The sequence below is a fragment of the Lampris incognitus genome, chromosome 14 (assembly GCF_029633865.1).
Source record: "Lampris incognitus isolate fLamInc1 chromosome 14, fLamInc1.hap2, whole genome shotgun sequence".
Classification (NCBI taxonomy): domain Eukaryota; kingdom Metazoa; phylum Chordata; class Actinopteri; order Lampriformes; family Lampridae; genus Lampris; species Lampris incognitus.
In genome coordinates, this window is record NC_079224.1 from 30704556 (window position 1) to 30725085 (window position 20530).

Genomic DNA, 20530 nt, shown 5'->3' on the forward strand with positions numbered 1-20530 from the left:
TGATGACACACTAAGTACCTTCCTAGCTGTCTCCCTCACTATTTCTGCAGTGGTTGTCCAGCCATCTGGCAACTCTTCACTACCACCCAGTGCCTGTCTTAACTCCTGCCTGAACTCCACACAACAGTCTTCCTTCTTCAACTTCCACCATTTGATCTTCGGCTGTGTCTTCACTCGCTTCCTCTTCTTGGTCTCCAAAGTCATCCTACAGACCACCATCCGATGCTGCCTAGCTACGTTCTCCCCTGTCACCAGCTTGCAGTCTCCAATCCCTTTTAGATCGCGCCTTCTACATAAGATATAGTCCACCTTTGCACTTTCCTCCACTCTTGTACGTCACCCTGTGTTCCTCCCTCTTCATGAAATATGTATTCACCACAGCCATTTCCATTCTTTTCGCAAAATCGACCACCATCTAGCCTTCCACATTTCTCTTCTTGACTCCATACCTTCCCATCACCTCCTCATCACCTCTGTTCCCTTCACCAACATGTCCATTGAAGTCCGCTCCAATCACCACTCTCTCCTCCTTGGGTACCCTCTCCACCATGTCGTCCAACTCACTCCAGAATTCTTCTTTTTCATCCATCTCACACCCAACTTGCGGGGCATATGCGCTGATAACATTCAGCAATAAACCTTCAATTTCCAGCTTCATACTCATCACTCTGTCTGACACTCTCTTCACCTCCAGCACGCTCTTGACATACTCTTCCTTCAGAATTACCCCTACCCCATTTCTCCTCCCATTCACACTATGGTAGAAGAGTTTGAACCCACCTCCGATACTCCTGGCCTTACTCCCCTTCCACCTGGTCTCTTGCACATGCAATATGCCTATCTTTCTTCTTTCCATCATGTCAGCCAGCTCTCTCCCTTTACCAGTCATTGTGCCAACATTCAAAGTTCCAACTCTCACCTCCACATGCCTACCCTTCCTCTTCTCTAGCTGCCTCTGGACATGCTTTCCCCCTCTCCTTCTCCTTCGCCCAACAGTAGCATAGTTTCCACCGACACCCTGCTGGTTAACAGTACTGGTGGCGGTCGTTGGTAACCCGGGTCTCGACCGATCCGGCATGTAAGTCTTATTTATCATCCGCATATTTGATTTGGCAAAGATTTTACGCCGGATGCTCTTCCTGACGCAACCCTCCCCATTTGTCCAGGCTTGGGACCGGCACTAAGGATGCACTGGCTTGTGCATCCTCAGTGGCTGAGTTCGGGCTAGCTATCATAAGCTATCATTAAATTAGGTATCTCTGGACGCAGACTAAGCTGGTTATGTTCATCACATACATTAATAATGTTATTTTGTTAGTCAGTAATACGTTGATATGTTAATAATGGTAATAATAATTGTGTGGGTAAAAGTAACAGTAATAATACGTTAGCTGTATTAGCTATCAATAATAGCTAGTAGCAAGCTTAGCTTGGAGCAGGCAGGTATTTTTGTTGATTTTGGATGGATTAAGCTAGCCATGGGGTCTGCTATACTGTGAAATCTATTTCTAACATTGCGCTTCTTGCGTTCTGGGTTTCGGGAAGGGAAACAAAATGACACCCCCTCCAAACTTTTCAGATATCTAGTATCCGATTTGCAGATCCCATAGGCACACCGTTTCAGCATTTTGCTGTGTGTTTGAAAGCTTGACGGACCTCCCTCACATAGAAACCATTGCTAAGGTAGGATTGGACAAGCACCGTTCTGGGGCAGTACTTTGTGAAAGGTCAATTGAAATTTAACTGATTGTAAAATTGGTAGATTACCTGTCCAACAGAAGCATCGCCACTTCGTTTATCACATTTAAAATCCTTTCTCCTGTTTGAGTAGGAGCATATTTGCCGCTGCACCAGTGTTCATCCTGCCCAGTATATGGAGAGTTTCTCCAACCAATGATGCCAGTTAATGTTATGTAACCTGCCTGTGTGGTCCAGATGGATGAAATAACTATTTAACGATGGAGAAAAATCCTTGATTTCAGCTTAAGGGCATTTTAACCAAGTTAACCCAGTTCCAACAGTCATCCTGGCTGGCGTTTGCTCTCTTGGACAGTGAATTTTCTATTTTTTTGGGATATGTTGGATATATGTTTTTGTAGTTTTTTTTTGTAGTTTGGATATATGGGTTCTTGTAGGTTTTGGACGTGTGTTTTTCTTTGTGTTGCACTGACAAATGAATGTATCTGATTGCTGATTCCTGATTTTTAGGACTGAAAATTAAGGTCTTAAATCCACTTTACTTGTCTATCGTAAACTCGTTTTTTAAATGGTGCTGTTGTGTTTTTTCCCCCTAAATTCCCACCTGAAATTTTTTTAAGCAAACAGTGCTGATGCATGGTCTGTTTGAGACATCAGCAGTAAAGCCGTCTCAGTTTACACCCCCTTCAAGTTTTGCCCTTCTCACAGCTAGCCTCAGATTTGACGCTAGAACAACAACGGTGTCATTATGCTAGCCGGACAATTGTCAGCTGTTCTCTGATCTCTGTAGAGAGGCCTTGCTGGCTGAGATGGGAGTGGCCATGAGAGAGGACGGAGGTACTGTGGGCGTCTTCTCCCCCAAAAAGGTCAGCTACAATATACAGAGTCATCCGATGTGCAGATGTCCATAATTTCAACACAGTACTGATCTCAAATAAACCACATCATTAGCTTGCCACTTTTTTCCATACTCCCTGATATTACCATAATGACATATTGTACATTTTGAACACATGCAACCCCCATTGCAGTTGCACCCTGAACCCCAGTAGTGTCAGCGCTATACTCATCTCATTGAGCCATACAGGGCCATATATTGCCCCTCCTTCATTAACCACACACACCACATGATATCTGCCTCTATTTGTGTCAGACACCTCATCTGGTGAACCTAAATGAGGATCCACTGATGTCTGAGTGCCTCCTGTATTACATCAAAGATGGCATCACGAAGTAAGGCTCGCCATATTTCTTACATTTCATCCCCAGCATGTACACATTTATTTTACTATATAAAATGCATGTTATGTAGCCACACAGCATCATGTATTAGAGATAGGCTAACATATTACATAGTATATCATACACAGGAATTCCTTTAACCTGATTTGCATTACATATTTTCATTTAGCGGATGCTTTCTTCTAAAGAGGCCAATAATAGAGTCAGCAGTCAGCTGATATATGCGTGTGTCAGCCTACAGGCATCCTAGTTTAGTGAATAGTGTTTATATCATAGCCAAGAGTGTTTGTCATATCAAGAGCAATCAGTTTGTCAGTTTTCAACAGGTAGCTAGCTCGTCAAAAGTGACGCATGTAATCTTATCTGCCCTCAGGGTCGGCCGGGAAGATGCCAAAACACGGCAAGACATTGTTCTTAGTGGTCATTTCATTAAAGAGGAGCACTGTACCTTCAGCAGCACCACAGGCCCCCAGGGAGAAGGTAAAGGTTATATGTACTTTCTGTCGCTTTGTTTGTCTGTCTTTATGTTTGTATAGCTTCTTAGTCAAATATACACATCATACATGAAGTCCATATATCGTATACTTTTTTTTCATTTTAAAAATGTGCATATTTTAAATGTTTGAATGCCAAATTCAACATTTTTGTTATTTTGGACTTTTATTCCCCCGAAAAGGAAGTGTTGTTCTGGAGCCATGTGAAGAAGCAGAGACGTACGTCAATGGGAAGAGAGTGACGTCACCCATTGTCCTGCGGTCCGGTAAATGTTGAACCCCAGTGACATTTTATAGGCGGCAAACAGGTGAAAAAGAAAACAAAACCTGCACAATAGACAGGACAAAATCTTATTTCCTTTATGTTTCACTTTATGTATCCTTCATGAATAGATTTGTTGAGGTTTGTATCATTATTATGTTATTATCATATCATTTATAAATCAAAATTTTGATGCCACACCTGCCTTCATCTGCATATATTTACACTTAGTAATATCGGAACACACCAAACATTTGAACTTTGCACTCCACAGGGAACCGCATCATCATGGGCAAGAGCCACGTGTTTCGCTTCAATGACCCGGAGCAGGCCCGCCTGGAGCGGGAACGAACACCATGCGCGGAGACACCCGCGGAGCCCGTCGACTGGGCCTTTGCCCAGAGAGAACTGTTGGAGAAACAGGGCATCGACATGAAGCAGGAGATGGAGCAGAGGTGTGACACAAAACATGATAATTACTCTCAATTAGCAAGTCTGGAAAATAGTGACACTAGAGTAGCAGTATTATTCTGTTAGATGTTATCATCAACAATCAATCACCATTTCACAAACCCATCTTGCAGACTGTGGATTTCAGTTTGTTGGTATTAGGTAGAACAAGGTGTTGTGTTTCTGTCCCCTTAAGGCTGCAGGAGTTGGAGGATCAGTACCGCAAAGAGAGAGAGGAAGCCAGTAACCTCCTGGAACAGCAGCGACTGGTGAGGGAGTGTGTGTGTGTGTGTGTGTGTGTGTGTGTGTGTGTGTGTGTGTGTGTGTGTGTGTGTGTGTGTGTGCACGCAGCATAAAGTTTCAATGCATTCATCTCCTGTCACATTAGCATACCCAGCAGATGTCCTAAGGTGTAAATAACCACTACAACAAAAACAGAACAATATCAACAACACTAAGGGTAATATACAAAAAGTGTGTTTTTGTGAGCTGCTCATACAGCGTGTTTTTGACATGGGTCCTGTGTGCTATGTTCTGTCTCAGGACTATGAGAGTAAACTAGAAGCCCTTCAGAGGCAGGTGGATTCTCAATACCTGGAGTCCCCTGAGGAAGAGGAGGAGCCGGAAGAGGAAGGTCAGACAATAAATGTCACTGACTTATTAAATATCATGTTACATTGTGTGGAAGAGTATTTCGCTGTAGTTTATACTTTGTTTTACACTTGTAAAAAAGAAAAAAATCAATCCACCAGGAGGAGAGTTATGCTTGAAAGGATATCCAATAATGGTGACCTTCGAATCAAGAATCAAGTCCGTATGGTGTTTGGCTGCTGACCACTTAACAAATCTATCTGGCTGTTTCCGCTCAGTGTAAAAATCTAATTTGTTAGCTGGTGTTATTTTCTGCTCCAGTGCCTTGGACCAAGCGTGAGACTGAGTTGGCTTTGTGGGCATTTCGTAAGTGGCGTTTCTACCAGTTCACCTCGCTTAGAGATCTGCTTTGGGGCAATGCCATCTTCCTCAAGGAGGCCAATGCCATCAGTGTCGAGCTCAAGAAGAAGGTAAGCACCGGTGTTGTGATTTTCTTGATTCACTCCTGTGAGTTATTTCTATTTTTTTCACAAATCTATTTCATGAGACGATTTCAGAGCCTTTGAGCCTCACAGTATTTTTTCACATATTTTACCGCAGGCATGGATCAAAATTGAAGTCTTAAAACAACTTAAGTGACCTACTTCATATTTCAAATACAAAGGATTCTACTGTAAATTTTCATGTTTTTTGTGAGATATGGTAGTTTTGACAAACTGGATGATATAGTATGATATGGATGGCACGGTGGTCCAGTGCTGTCGTCTCACAGCAAGAAGGTCCTGGGTTCGAAGCCCAGGGTTGTCCAACCTTGGGGGTCATCCCAGGTCATCTTGTGTGGAGTTTGCATGTTCTCCCCGTGCCTGCGGTGGGTTTTCTCCGGGTGCTCCAGTTTCCTCCACTATCAAAAAGTCATGCATGTTAGGGTTAATACTCCTGTCTGTGCCCCCGACCAAGGCAATGGGAAAAGAACTGGAGTTGGTCCCCGGGTGCTGCATGAAGGCAGCAGCCCACTGCTCCTAGCTACACAGATCACAGCTAGGATGGGTTAATTTGCAGTAACTGAATTTCCCCAAGGGGATTAATAAAAGAAACTTAATTTTTAGCACCATGATGTACGTTATAATTCTCTTCTGACACTTAACAATTATTGATCATTTGATCATTGAGTGTTTGCTGTTCAGTCCAGCTTGAGGACAAGTGTAGCATGCTCATGCTAGTACCCATGGACTATAAAGAACCTAACAGGATTTAAAATGATGAGAGGTTGAAAAAACATTAATTCACACTATTTCTACGTGCAGCAGGTAGAAATAGCCCGGTGACTGAGCACAATGTAATTAATATCGAATGTAGGAGATGCTCATCCCATTGCTAATGCCGGCTGAATGTAATGCGAGGGTTAGGGTTACACACACACACACACACATTACATTACAGTCAGTTAGCCGGCGCTTTTATCCAAAGCGACTTACAATAAGTGCATTTAACGTAGGAAATCAGGAGAACTACTAGTCATCAGAGGTCATAAGTGCATCTTTTCTCTAAACAAGCATCTAAGAGCCAAACCAGTGCTAAAGTAAAAGCGTAAGAAAGATTTTTTTTTTTAAATGAGTGAATACAATAATTGCTAAGAGCAAGTAACAGGGTAGTAGTTCTTGAAGAGGTGAGTTTTCAACCTGCGCCAAAAGATGGGCAGCGACTCCGCTGTCCTGACATCAGTGGGGAGTTCATTCCACCACTGTGGGGCCAGGACAGAAAAGAGCCGTGACCGGGTCAATCGGCAGCAGGGGCCTCTGAGCGACGGGGCAGTAAACACACACACACACAAATATGTTTGGGATTCTTTCCTCAGATCAGAGGTTCAAAATTCTTTATATGAGCTGTAGTACTGCAAGTAAACAGTCAGAGAAGAATTATGAGATAGTGGCTTTCTACTGTGTCGTTCAGTATTCAAATTATACATTATTCACTTCAAAGAATAGTAGATGCTGGATGCCAGAGGCAAGAGAGTAATAACCCACAGGGTGTGTGTGTGTGTGTGTGTGTGAGTGTGAGTGCGAGTATGAGCGGTTGGGGATGAATAATTAGTTGGCTCATAGGATCTACCGCATAGGGGAAAAAGCTGTTTTTATACTCTCTTTTTTTTTTTTGGTTTTCATAGTTACATTGAGTATTCGTCTGGCATTCTAGCATAGACATATCTGCTCCACATTTACAACCATTAATACTGGAAGATGGGTTAACTGTGGGCCAACCTGGTCAAGCTATATCAAAATGTTTTCCAATGTTCCTGGTGTCATTTAAGCCTGCATCTTATTGCATTGCAATTTCCAGGTCCAGTTCCAGTTTGTCTTGTTGACAGACACACTTTACTCCCCCTTGCCACCTGACCTGCTGCCCCCAAGCATGGCCAAAGAGAGGGAGAGAAGACCTTTCCCCAGGACCATCGTGGCCGTAGAAGTCCAGGACCAAAAGAATGGAGCTACACATTATTGGACTCTGGAGAAACTCAGGTACTGGGATTTTGTAATGTGTGTGTGTGTGTGTGTGTGTGTGTGTGTGTGTGTGTGTGTGTGTGTGTGTGTGTGTGTGTGTGTGTGTGTGTGTGTGTGTGTGTCCATCCTTGACACACTTATAGCAACATCAAAATGTATCATCAGTAGGCTGTTTCAGACCTTTTTTTCCCCCCAAATTACTGCCCCCTGCAGGCAGAGACTAGACCTAATGAGGGAGATGTATGACCGCGCTGCAGAGGTGCCCAGCAGCACTATGGAGGACTGTGACCACGCCCTCACCGGCGGAGATCCCTTCTATGACCGCTTCCCATGGTTTAGACTCGTTGGCAGGTCAGTCACAGTGACCGCCTTAACATTGGCACTAACCCTAACCGCCACGCTGAAGTGTTGACAAGCCTAAAAGGAATGTGTATACACATTAGCTTTATGCAACAAAAAGAACAGCACCAAATTCTCCATATGTGCATTGTATGTGCATTTCGCTGGACAGTATTAATACTACAATATTACATAATAAAGGTTTGTTAATGCCCGAAACACTTTTCTCACGCTCTCCCTTCTTCCTTCAGGGCATTTGTATATTTGAGTAACCTGCTGTATCCAGTGCCCTTGGTACACCGCGTGGCCATCGTCAGTGAGAAGGGAGAGGTGAAGGGCTTCCTCAGGGTGGCTGTGCAGGCCATCTCAGGTACAAATTTGGGTTGGATTTGCTGTTTTTTTTTAAGATTGTCATAAAAATTCCTAAAAGAAGGCTCAAGAGCTGTTTGAAATCAAAGAAAGGGAAGACTCTTAGATGTGACTGTTCCTCTATTTCTGTCTCTCTAGCTGACGAGGAAGCCCCTGACTACGGCTCTGGTGTACGGCAGTCAGGCACTGCAAAGATTTCCTTTGAAGACCAGCAGTTTGAGAAGGTAGTTGCTTTGCCAATATGAGTCTTACACTAAAGCTGTCATAGTTAATTAAATACATTTCTTGTCATTTAGGATGCATTATGCATAGAATGGCCTTTATTAATCAAGTACAAGTGATTGTTCTTTTGTGAGGGCTGAATTTCTTCCCACCAAATTAAAAGTCACATATAAAAATATTAAAACTGCCTCCCCCATCCATTTCATTTATATGTTTAAATACTGTAGATCCAAAAAAGGGTTGAAATGGGATTTCCCATTGTGACCTTTGGCCTTATTGGTACTATTACATGGGGCTTGGTGCTTATGAAAACATAATCTGGATGCATGCTTGGCCTGCACTAGATCTGTAATGCCGTGTCTACATACAGTAGTTTCTACATCTGTGTGGTTATGTCTTGTTTTAGTTTCAAACTGAGTCATGTCCCAGTGGTCTGCCCCACTCCAACACCTCCGAGGAGGAGCTGAGAATAGTTGAAGGAGAAGGACAAAATTCAGAGATATCAATTTCTGCTGATGAAGTCAACAACAACACCTGTGCAGGTGAGGAAATCATCTGCAGTCACTGGCAAGTCTATAGCTCCTAGTTCTTAGCTGGGCCAGTAAAAAACTCTCTATCAAGGATGTGCACATCCTCATCCTTGAAAGAGTGGCCACTGGCCTGTAGATGGGTGTAGACTGTGGAGTTCTGGCCTGACGTGTTAGCTCTTCTGTGATGTGCCATCCTCTTGGCCAGCGTCTGTTTGGTTTCCCCAATGTACAAGTCACGGCAATCCTCCGGGCACTTAACAGCGTACACTATATTGCTCTGTTTGTGCCAGGGGACCCGATCCTTGGGATGGACCAATTTAGTTAATGGTCATGGCAATTTACATATGAAACCAATCATTGGTTTCGGTCATTATGCCACTGTATTGTTTATAAGGGTGGGGATACCTGCATTCAGTTGAGACTGAAGAGGTCACTTATGCCCCTTTTCCATGACATGGTACCCGCTCAACTCGACTTGACTTTTTCATCTTCCATAACTGGAAAGTATTGGCATTTTGGTAACTGTTACCACTTTTCTGGTACCCCCCTTGTCGAGGTTAAAAAAAAAAAAAAAACTGGAGCAGGTACCAAAATCATTGCAGACCAGATACACTTAGGGGGTACTGTTACGGTAATGGAAAACGACACTCCGAGAGTCGAGTCGAGTCGAGTTGAGCCGGTACCATGTAGTGGAAAAGGGGCATTAGATTAGTGATGAAACATTTCTGTCAATAAATGTTGTGTCCAGATGAACTGATTCAACTTTCTGGGATTTCTTTACCTGGATTATTGAGCATGCATCAAGACATTGTTCTTCCATTATTATCATGATCATATCATCATCATGGTCGTCAACATCATAGAAAAGTATGTACTTTGTGCTTTTATAAATGTGCTTAATATTGGGGCAGGTTAGTCCCAGGTCCTTCATCAGCAGATACTGTTTCCCCTTTAAAGATAATATCAAGTCAGAGCAGAAGTTGGGCAGAAGTTGATCCTAAACTGTCCATTCATAACTTTGGGGATTAGCTGTTTCAGTCTTCATGTTACAGTTTTGTGTCTGTGTGTGTAACTCATCCTCCCTTTTCTTGTCTCACTCAACCTCTGTCTCATCTAGCCACCCCAGAAGCACCCCACAACCCTATGAAGGGGCTCGGCCTGGGTCTTGACCTTCCTGTGGATCTGTCCCAAGAGAAAGCTCTGTCCCACCTGAAGATTGGCAGCACGTTCACCTTCAGAGTCACTGTGCTACAGGCCTCCAGCATCTCAGCAGAGTACGCCGACATCTTTTGCCAGTTCAAGTGAGTCAGCAGCACTTCGTCAAGAATTTACACTGATGTATTGTGAGTATCCCCATTTTTTTGTGAAATCTGTAATCCTCTCCTTAAAACATGAATGTTACCTCATGACTTAGCTGTACAGGACATCTCAAATGGCATCAGTGTAACCAGAGATGGATTTGTCGTTCTGTTACAATAGGTGTGTGTAATGGCAGTGACACTGGATTCACTGAAAATAAGCAAAGACAAAAATAAGAATGCATAAAATCTAAGCTGTTTGTTACACCATGTGGCTGAAACTGCTGAGGTTCACACTGGACAATGAAACTGATGTGCTGGACTTTCCTTGCTGGCTAAAGCTGCAGCTGTGGCCTGCTGCAATCAGCCTGCTATCTAGAGTTTATTCATAGTGCTGATTTAATGCAGACTGCGAGATCAATGATTATATTGGTTTTACCTGTTTCAGCTTCATCCATCGCCATGATGAAGCATTTTCCACTGAGCCACTGAAGAACACAGGGAGGGGACCACCTCTGGGCTTCTACCATGTACAAAATGTAAGTGAGGTCTTCAATGACGGTTCCTCCCTGACATCTACTCTCATGAAACTCCTACTTGTCACTTATCTTGTTACACATTACTAAGACTTATTACTTATGATTTTGATATTACCGTGTCATAATACTGGTCAATTTTCCTTCCTAGGTTAGTAGTGTGGGGTTTTACTTGGCACCATCTCGAAAGGCCTTTTCCCCAAACTAACTTGTGTTCATCTTTTCTTTTTTTTATTATTGGTGTACAGTAGGAGCCATATAGACAGCATCATGACATCACTGTTATATGTAATTTCTATTCCCAGGTTACTTGATCATATTTACAGTTCAAGGTGATGTTTAGGATGTGATTCACGGTTTAGCCCTCCAAATGTCATTCACTTTCTTCTCTGCTCTCTGTCAGATCAAGGTGGAGGTTACAAAGTCATTTGTGGAGTACATCAAGACTCAGCCCATTGTCTTTGAGGTGTTCGGCCATTACCAGAAACAGCCTTTCCCTCCTCTCTGCAAAGACCTGATCAGGTCAGAGCGGAGTTTCCCCTTTCCCTCTCTAGTGGATTAGTAACCAGGTTTTGTTTGCGTCAAAGAAAAGACAATTTCATTCTTCAATATTTTCACTTTTGGTTTTTGTTTTTCTTCTCTCATAGTTTGATGAGACCCTCCCGGAGGCAGTTTCCCAGGGTAATGCCCTTATCCAAACCAGGTCAGTGGTGTAAATGGGACTTTTCACTTGCTCGCTTTCATTTGTATAGTATCTCTTAAAACTGTAATTTATTCATAAAAAAATCAGTAGATATAGCGATCCAGTGTACACATTAAATTATGTTATATGCTGTATGTGAATGACTTGAGTGAACAGAGTGACACGAATTCTAATGCTAATAACGGCAAATTCCATTTTTATTCTGGTCTGTCTTGTCCATTCCTTTTGGTTTTATTCTAACCTGTTCTTTTCTTTTTGTTGTCTGTTTTGTAATCATTTTCTCATAAAATTTCGCTTGTCTCATATCCATTTTTCCATGTGATGGGTAATTAAGTTTTCTGATTCTGACCCTGGTTTTGATCTCTCATTACCACAGTGCCAGCCACCAAGCTGAACACCCTGACTCGCTCCACTGCAGGACCTTGTCAAGCCAAGTATGACCTGATGGTTTTCTTTGAAATCTGTGAACTGGAGGCCAATGGAGAGTGAGTTGTAACTTTTATGTGGCTTTTTTTTTTTTGTGTAACTAGCAAGATTGGAGCATACAGCTCTTAAACACAAGCTACTTTTGTCCATTTATTACAAATATAAAAGGTAATGCTATAGGGCGTCTGGGTAGCGTGGCAGTCTGTTCTGTTGCCTACCAACACAGGGATCGCCGGTTCGAATCCCTGTGTTACCTCCAGGTTGGTTGGGTGTCCCTACAGGCACAATTGGCTGTGTCTGCAGGTGGGAAGCCGGATGTGGGTATGTGTCCTGATCGCTGCACTAGCGTCTCCTCTGATCGGTCGGGGTCGCCTGTTTGGGGGGGGAACTGGTGGGAACAGCATGCTCCTCCCATGTGCTACGTCGCCCCGGTGCAACTCCTCACTGTCAGGTGAAAAGAAGCAGCTGGTGACTCCGCTTGTATCGGAGGAGGCATGTGGTAGTCTGCAGCCCTACCGAGATCGGCAGAGGGGTTGGAGCAGCGACCAGGATGGCTCGGAAGAGTGGGATAATTGGCCAAATACAATTGGTGAAGAAGAAAAAAAAGGGGAAAAAATCAAATAAAAAAAAAAGAAGGTATAACTGGTGAACCTGCTGATTCGTTTTCTGTCTTTCCTATCTTTAGCTATATACCAGCTGTTGTGGACCACAGAGGTGGTATGCCCTGTCATGGAACATTCCTCTTGCATCAGGTAACGAACGCCCTGTCTCCCTATGTCCAACTAAAAAACATTTTCTGTTGTTCAGGAGTATATTGATCAGCTTTTGCAGAATCTATGTAAGATAATGTACAGTTATAAATTAGGAGCTTTTAGTCTAGATTTAAAAATTGTTGCCATCTTACTCTATGAACATCCTTGGAAAATTCTCCAACGTTCAAATGGTATGATGTACATCCTTGGAAACCTGTTTTAACACCATAAACACATGAAAAAGGCAATAAGACACCACGCTTCCTCTAAATATTTGACCTTCATATTTCACGAAGATGGGGGGAAATCAAGTGGTCACTTTCTTGCACTGTAAAGATTCTGCAAATGCAGCATCACCTGTGAATCCTCTTTTGGTTTTAACATATTTCCATTTCAGTAACGCGTATCCAGTATTCACCAGCATTACAGATTCTAACTTTAATTATTTTTTGCTTGAGTCAGATTTGAAATTAGTTTTTCATTGTATAAACGTTTAACGCCTTTTGGTCCAAACCCACTTCCTCCAAGTTATGTCATCTGGTCTTGACAGGGCATTCAGCGGAGGATCACTGTAACCATAGCACACGAAACAGGAAATGATATCGAATGGAAGGAAGTGAAAGAGTTGGTGGTTGGTGAGTACTGCAGGACCACCAAGAGCATCCAACGGCACTCTGATAGCAAATATAGTATTACTGGCTCATGATAGGGATTTGACAACAGCGGTAAAAAAAACTTCAAATCAAATCAAAATCTCCTTCTGTAAAAACTCTGAAATTTATTTTTGAAAATATCTGGATGGCGTTCTCCCAGAACTATCTCATTTTGACTTGTTTTGACCCCAGGTCGCATCAGAAACTCCCCAGAGGCAGATGAGACCATCATAGACCCAAATATTCTCTCCCTCAATATCTTGTCTTCAGGATACTTCTGGCCAAAACATGAGGACAAGTATGCACCTTGCTTTGTTTCCTCTCTCTGTGGTAGTGCACAGTAATTTGCTGTTTTACATTGTCAGCAGTTGAACCAGTTTTTTTTCTTCCATTCTATTTACACACCTTTTTGTAACCTGACAGGTCACTTTAGTTTATACCTAAACAACAGTTAGAAAGCTTCTCGCAGCTTTGTGTAATACATTTTTTTCAAAATTTGATTTGATGCATTTATTGTTTTTATTGAGCTTAAACTAATGCAGTCAATGTTAAAATCTCTAACTTCTGGCCTTTTTTGTCTTTGTTAACGACAGTGTGTCCTTGGGAATTGACCATAGGTATAATCCTGACCATTTTTTTCAACTTATCTTTTTTTGCAGAAAAAATAGCCTCATTTTCAGGTCTTTTTGCAAGAATTATACTTTTTTCATTAAAAAGAGAAAAAAAAACATTATAACCTCTCTTCCCCTTCAGGACTTTCTACCGGTTTGAGGCAGCATGGGATAGCTCCATGCACAATTCCCTCCTTCTGAACAGAGTTACTCCCTATGGAGAGAGGATCTACATCACCCTCTCTGCTTACCTTGAGGTAGTACCGGTACAAATGACTAGTCATATGCATGACACCTACTTCACTCTTGTTTGCTCTTCTGTGATGTTATCCAATAAGTGGACGATTGAAAATCTGATTGAATAATTTTAATTGACTCAATATTTGAAGAGCTGAAAACAAACGTTCTTAAGATATACTATAATTTAGCAAAGATCAGTGAACCTACAAATTAACCAAATAGTTAGCATACATACAAAGATGGCATAGTATATTTCATTTCTTTTCATATGGGCGGCACGGTGGCCCAGTGGTTACTGCTGTCGCCTCACAGCAAGAAGGTCCTGGGTTCGAACCCCAGGGTTGTCCAACCTTGGGGGTCATCCCAGGTTGTCCTCTGTGTGGAGTTTGCATGTTCTCCCCGTGTCTGCGGTGAGTTTTCTCCGGGTGCTCCGGTTTCCCCCACCATCAAAAAGACATGCATGTTAGGGTTAATACTCCTGTCTGTGCCCCCGACCAAGGCAATGGGAAAAGAACTGGAGTTGGTCCCCGGGTGCTGCATGAAGGCAGCAGCCCACTGCTCCTAGCTACACAGATCACAGCTTGGATGGGTTAATTTGCAGCAACTGAATTTCCCCAAGGGGATTAATAAAGGAAACTCAAATTTTTTTCCTGTTATTTAGATGGAGAACTGCACCCAGCCAACGGTGATCACCAAAGACTTCTGCATGGTGTTTTACTCCCGTGATGCTAAGCTACCAGCCTCCCGCTCCATCAGGAACCTTTTCAGCACTGGCTGTTTCAGGCCCTCGGAGAGGTACTCCTCGCAACCTTTCATGGATAAGTAAAGTTTAAATGTTCGACTTATTCTGTATTACGAGTAATTATATTACAAACTTGATTTGTATGATTGGCAGTCTGTTATGCCAGTTAATATGAAGTTAGCTCTGCTATTTAAGAACAATGGACATGTTTTGGTCTAAAAAATGGAAACAGATGATCCGCTGTGGTGACCCCTAACGGGAGCAGCCGAAAGTAGTAGTAGTAGTAGTAGGACATGTTTTGGTCTCTTCTCTCTTCTTAGTAATCGTGTCACTGGAGTCTATGAGGTCAGCCTCTGCCATGTGGCAGACAACGGAAGTCCAGGTGAGAGAAAAAAAATCAAACAAAAAAATGCACCAATAAAAAAGATAACCAGATAAAGACAAATGAAATTGAGGAGCAACTTTTCAACTTAAACTACAAAGTGTTTATTCTCTTTTCAATATTTATTTTTTTATCATCCCTGCTTTATTTCTCCCCTAACAGTATAAAGATTCATTTATCAGTCTTGTTCTGTTTGTATTATCTCCTTCTAGGCATGCAGCGTCGTCGCAGGCGTGTGCTGGACACCTCCGTGGCCTATGTCCGAGGAGAGGAGAACTTGGCTGGCTGGAGGCCCCGCAGTGACAGCCTCATCCTTGACCACCAGTGGGAGCTGGAGAAACTCAGCCTGTTGCAGGAGGTGAATTTCTGAATCTAGTGAGGGGTTGGAGTGAGGGTTGAGCCCTGGGGTAAAGCTGTGTCATGAGAATAGAGATTAATCAGGGGCGGCGGGTAATATAGGCTAAGCCTTCCCTAACTGTTGGCCATTGTGCAACACGGCCATATGTCCAACTTTTGGATGGGCAGCCTGGTGTTTCAGGTCTCTGTCTGGCGTCCAGCGCAATGTTTGGACTGACTCCTATTTGTCCTCCTTTTGATGGTGAAGAAGTACATATTGTGGATAACATCAAATTCCTGGGAATCCACATAACCAAAGAACTCACATGGTCACTCAACACGTCCCACCTGGTGAAGAGCACAACAGAGGCTTTTCTTCCTCAGGAAACTTAAACAAGCTGGTCTCCCCTCTCAGCTGCTGGTCAGCTTATACAGAAGCACAATAGAAAGCATCCTCTGTCAATGTGTCACAGTGGGGTATGCCAGCTGCACAGCAGAGAATAGAAAGGACTTGGCCAGAGTGGTAAATACACAGCACAGAGGATTGTGGGAGTTGTGCTCCCGGACCTGGATGCTGTGTATGCTGGCTGCCTACAGAGGAAAGCCAGCAACATCAGCAAAGACACAACACACCCAGGTCACTGTCTGTTTGTTCCCTTGCCATCGGGGAAAAGAGACCACACCATCAAAACCCAGACTAACAGGCTGAGGAACAGCTTCTTCCCCAGAGCTGTAGCCTCAACCCCCCCCCCCACAAACACACACCTATAGCTGCCTATAGCTGCTGAGAACTAACCGGTACTAAAGCCGCTGCAATATGGACAACTATATGCAATCTCATGCACTATTGAAAAGTCGCTGCTATCTTTTATTGTCTCATCATTATTTTTGCTACCGCAATAATTTTTACTACCTCACTTGTTTAAACTAAATGTTGCGTGTTCTTGTTTTTATCTTGTTTTTTAATCATTTACCTTGTCTAGTGTTGCTGGTCTGAGAGTCACCAAATGGAATTTCGTTGTGTGTGCACAATGAAAAGAAATTATCTTATTGTATTGAATAAAAATCGTGCATGCTCATAAATTCCCTCTCGGGATGCTTGAGCGCACTTTGTTACACTGGATTTTATTGGCTACTGTGAAAGAAGTCTGCATTTTTATTGGCTAATGATGCATGCGGGCACTTTGAAAGTGTGTCTTTACAATGGCAGTTATCTTGAATGTCAATATTATTATTTTGCAGGTTATTGGCTGATGTACCTGTCAAATCAATGATTAGGTCTTGGGAGTACTTGCAGATACACAGTATAAACCTCACTAAGACAGCCTAAATCTTGCAAGCTCAAGTTTTCGTTACGCCAGATATTTGTCTGGAAAGCATCCATTGAGAATTGTTTAAGCCTGTCAGTAATGCCTAGCCCACACCTACATGGGTATTTTTGAAAACGGGGTTTTTCCTCCTTCATTCTTAAAAAAAAAAATCTCGTCCACACAAGCACTGTTTAAAAAAAATCTTCGTTCAAATGAAAACACAAAAACACATGCTGCTTAACACAATGAATGTGCTGTCAAGAGCATGCCAAACCAACAGGCGGTGATATAACCCCAACCCTAAAGCCATGTTGGCCAATCCTGAAAAAAAGCTAACAATAAGCCAAAAACTCAATTTTCCCTGTCTACATGTCAACACTGAAAACGGAGGTTCTGAAAATCTTCTTCATCCTGGAAGGAATCTTCTGAAAGCTAAATTTTCAGTGACCTAGAATGCAGTTTGCATGTGAACAAAAAGGCCAAAACACCTAGAAAAAGTTACATTTTAAAAAATACCTGTGTACATGTGGACAAGGCAATAGATGTCAGCGAACTACAGGGAGTAGTTTAGATGATGTCAACAATGAACAGCGCTGTATTTTGAAAGTGACAACAATGGCTGACCTAGGAGAGGTTAGCGGTGATGCTGCCATAGAATTAGCTCAATCAGAGATGTTTACAAAGATCACATTAATCATAATACCTACGTCGGCTGACCTGCTATGTGGCACTCCAGTTGTATGTCATCTTGCATGACAAAAAGGAATGAAGTGAAAATTGTGGGCTGCCTTTGCAAAGCTAGCAGGTCTATAGAGTCAGAGTCAGATATCTGACTGATGCTTTCCTCATCTTCCTGCGTATGTGTCTTTAGGTGGAGAAGACCAGGCACTACCTGCTGCTGAGGGAGAAGCTGGAAGCAACCCTGCAGGCAGGACAGGATGCACTTTACAAGAGTAACGACATCAGCGACTTTGCCAAGAGTCCCATCCTGAGCCACAGCCCTGCCAGCAGCTCTGCCCTTGACAGCCCCAACCAGAGGCAGAGGGAGCTGGCCGCCAAGGTGAATGCTAATACCTAGCTACAATATGAGGCTATCAAAACTTTAATTTTAATTTTAAATGTGAAGCACCTCATGAGTCTGGCTTCTAACTCAGTATGGGGGGTCTGGGGCGTCTGAGTCAGGGGTGGAGGGTGGGGGGTAGTTTGCGACGCTTCCAAGGAGGTTTGTGAGTTAGAGCATCTAAAAATATATGCTGTTGAGAGAGTTGGAAGGATTTTGCAATTTTTTTCAATTGACATTATAATCCTCACTGGTAAAAAAAATTGGCAAATATATATTTTTTCTGCACCCCCCCACCACTATTCTCTCTTAGCATCTCCCTTTTCTACCATATGGTATTGCCCATATATGGTTTCATTTGATGTAGGATTTCACAGAAACACCATCTACCGAGATGCAAACAAGATGTGCTTGATCACCAATTTGCTTTCTGGCTTGTGGGTTAGCTAATACAGATGAACTAACTTTAGCACTGTCAAACAAAATTATGCAAAATTATGTTAGCCATCCAGTCAGCATATTATGTAAATGATATGTGACATTAGATACTCTTGTTGAAAATATGCCATCAGTGCTAGACCTACTTTCAGATACAAACTTAAGACAATGATCCTTAGTTATTCTCTTCACAATAAAGTCACACAAGAGTTGTGCTTCACATCTATCTATGTATCCATGTTTTCTCTTGTCTTTTTGCTCTTTTTTTTTTTTTTTTTTTTGACGGGATACTGCGGTGTTTAATCTCGGAGAAAGTGCATAATTGTAGTGCATTGTGATGTAGAACCTCCTTAACTTTCCGAATAAAAATATTTTCTTCTTCCATCAAATTTTCCCCCTTTTTCTACCTGCTTCCAGTGTCTGCGTCTGCTGATGCACACCTTCAACAGGGACTACAGCCAGGTGAGCAGCAGTGCCAGTGAGAGCAAGGTGAGCCCCAGCTTAGGCCCTCTAACTCGGCCCGTTAAACCTTTTGAACCGAACCTACATTCCTCTACTTCTACAGCCTAATCAAGTCCCACACTCCTTCACCCAGTACCCTAACTCCATGTTGTTAATTTATTCAGTATTCATTCATTTGTTGATCCTTTCGTTAAGCGCTGAGCCCACCACAGAGCTCCTCAATCATCTGTTTTTTTTTCCAACTATGTTTCATCCAGACCTGGGCCAAATAGTACCCACGTATATAATGCTTAGCCTCTATTTAAGCCTACCTTCTGTACCTAACGGGTATGTTTGCCACATAAGACACTGAAAAGAGAAAAATCAGAATTGAAGTTGTGTATTTGGTAGTCAGCTGGCATGTTTTTTTTTATATACTATATATAAATCACCTTAGCCATGTTTTAAAACATGATCTTATCTGGTGTTACCAAACTAGCACATTTGACCTAGGTCTGTTTCTCATTTCTATTTTCAGTAAATATAATTAATACCCTGACATCCCCCCACCCCCCAACAAGTGACCTTCAAAGGTCAAACCCTGGATCATGATATTTCAGAAGGTTGTAATGCAAAAAACCCAATAAAAATAGACATTTTTTTCTTGTTATGGACAAATATGACCTATATATGGGATTTCTTTTAAAACCATGATCTTTGACCGAACTCAATACATTTTTAAGAAGGAAACAGTCAGAGATCATGTGTCTGTTATTGCATTGTCACGTAGAAATTAAAAAAAAAAAACGAAACATTGATATTACCAAATTCCTGATACTGCCCACAATGCTATTTTGAGGGACGAAGTTTGTTGTATCAGGCACCATTTGTCTGTTTCTTATTTTCCTTTGAAATAATCTTGTTCCACCTTGTTCCTTTCCACTGTTCTTTACCAGACCTATTTCCTGCCTTCCCCAGTCCTTCCTGTTTAGAGAATGCAAGGCTTGTGCATTCTTGATACTACTCCTGCATGTCCTTTAACATTTTAACCAGCAAGGGGCTCTTAGACAAAATGAGAATTTGTGTGCTCATAATTGACCAGAGAAGGTCTGCATTACACCACCTGCACTTTTAAAAAATTGTCTGATTCAAATTTTCTCTCAATGCATGTATGTGTTTGCATGTGGTTCATTGTTCTTTGGTATGTTTTTGTCTGTTTGTATTTGTCCTTGTTTGCATTGTCTTGTGTGTGTGTGTGTTTGTTATGCTCTATATGAGGTGTTTTTTTGTTGTTGCTTTTTTTTGTTTTTTTGTTTTTTGGATGTGAATGTGTTTGTGTCTGTGTGTGCATGTTTGTGTATGTGTGTCTGTGTGCATTTGTTCCAGCTGTCTGAGATGTCTGCATCGCTAAGGAGAGACTCATCCTCCTCTGGACTAAACACACTCACTCCATCCTCCACCTGCCCCTCATTGGTAGAGGGACACTATGACTTCAGGTCAGTTACTGGTGTGACCAGATGATGCTTTCTTGATTTGTTTTCAGTGCAATGAAAATCAAACAAATCCATGAATGTGCTTTAATTTATCACATGTTGCTTGGGCATTTTTGAAGAACAACTTGAAAAAATTTGGATGCCTAATTTGGATTAATATATTAAGAAAAATTGTCAGTTTTCCCACGAATCAAGTTACAGGAGGCAATTTTGCAAATTTGTATTGTGACTAAAAAGCAGCAAGTCCCTTTTTAACATAAAGCTTTGCTTGTTTGTGTTGTGTAGACCCAATGAGCCAAGTTCAGGGGCATCCACCCCTGACCTTGACCCCTTCAGCCCAGTGGACCGGAAGAAAACCCTCAGAAGTTGCACCTTCGTTCCAGACATACAGGAGATTCGTGTCAGGTCAGAGAT

General features: G+C 42.3%; 1 protein-coding gene across 1 annotated transcript in view; it reads left to right on the forward strand.

The window, feature by feature from the left end:
- kif1ab (kinesin family member 1Ab) overlaps positions 1-20530 on the forward strand; it is a 47428-nt gene that overhangs the window by 19169 nt on the left and 7729 nt on the right. Inside the window, exons 15-44 of the mRNA XM_056293287.1 lie at positions 2489-2564; positions 2852-2931; positions 3314-3420; positions 3617-3700; positions 3971-4151; positions 4343-4415; positions 4690-4780; positions 5059-5207; positions 7075-7253; positions 7449-7586; positions 7826-7944; positions 8082-8167; positions 8572-8707; positions 9825-9996; positions 10442-10532; positions 10933-11051; positions 11177-11232; positions 11609-11717; positions 12344-12410; positions 12961-13045; positions 13256-13361; positions 13657-13680; positions 13817-13931; positions 14576-14709; positions 14977-15038; positions 15251-15396; positions 17556-17744; positions 18600-18671; positions 20010-20119; positions 20402-20521. Coding sequence (XP_056149262.1) covers positions 2489-2564; positions 2852-2931; positions 3314-3420; positions 3617-3700; positions 3971-4151; positions 4343-4415; positions 4690-4780; positions 5059-5207; positions 7075-7253; positions 7449-7586; positions 7826-7944; positions 8082-8167; positions 8572-8707; positions 9825-9996; positions 10442-10532; positions 10933-11051; positions 11177-11232; positions 11609-11717; positions 12344-12410; positions 12961-13045; positions 13256-13361; positions 13657-13680; positions 13817-13931; positions 14576-14709; positions 14977-15038; positions 15251-15396; positions 17556-17744; positions 18600-18671; positions 20010-20119; positions 20402-20521 — 3276 coding nt within the window. The remainder of the gene's footprint in view (positions 1-2488; positions 2565-2851; positions 2932-3313; positions 3421-3616; positions 3701-3970; positions 4152-4342; positions 4416-4689; positions 4781-5058; positions 5208-7074; positions 7254-7448; positions 7587-7825; positions 7945-8081; positions 8168-8571; positions 8708-9824; positions 9997-10441; positions 10533-10932; positions 11052-11176; positions 11233-11608; positions 11718-12343; positions 12411-12960; positions 13046-13255; positions 13362-13656; positions 13681-13816; positions 13932-14575; positions 14710-14976; positions 15039-15250; positions 15397-17555; positions 17745-18599; positions 18672-20009; positions 20120-20401; positions 20522-20530) is intronic.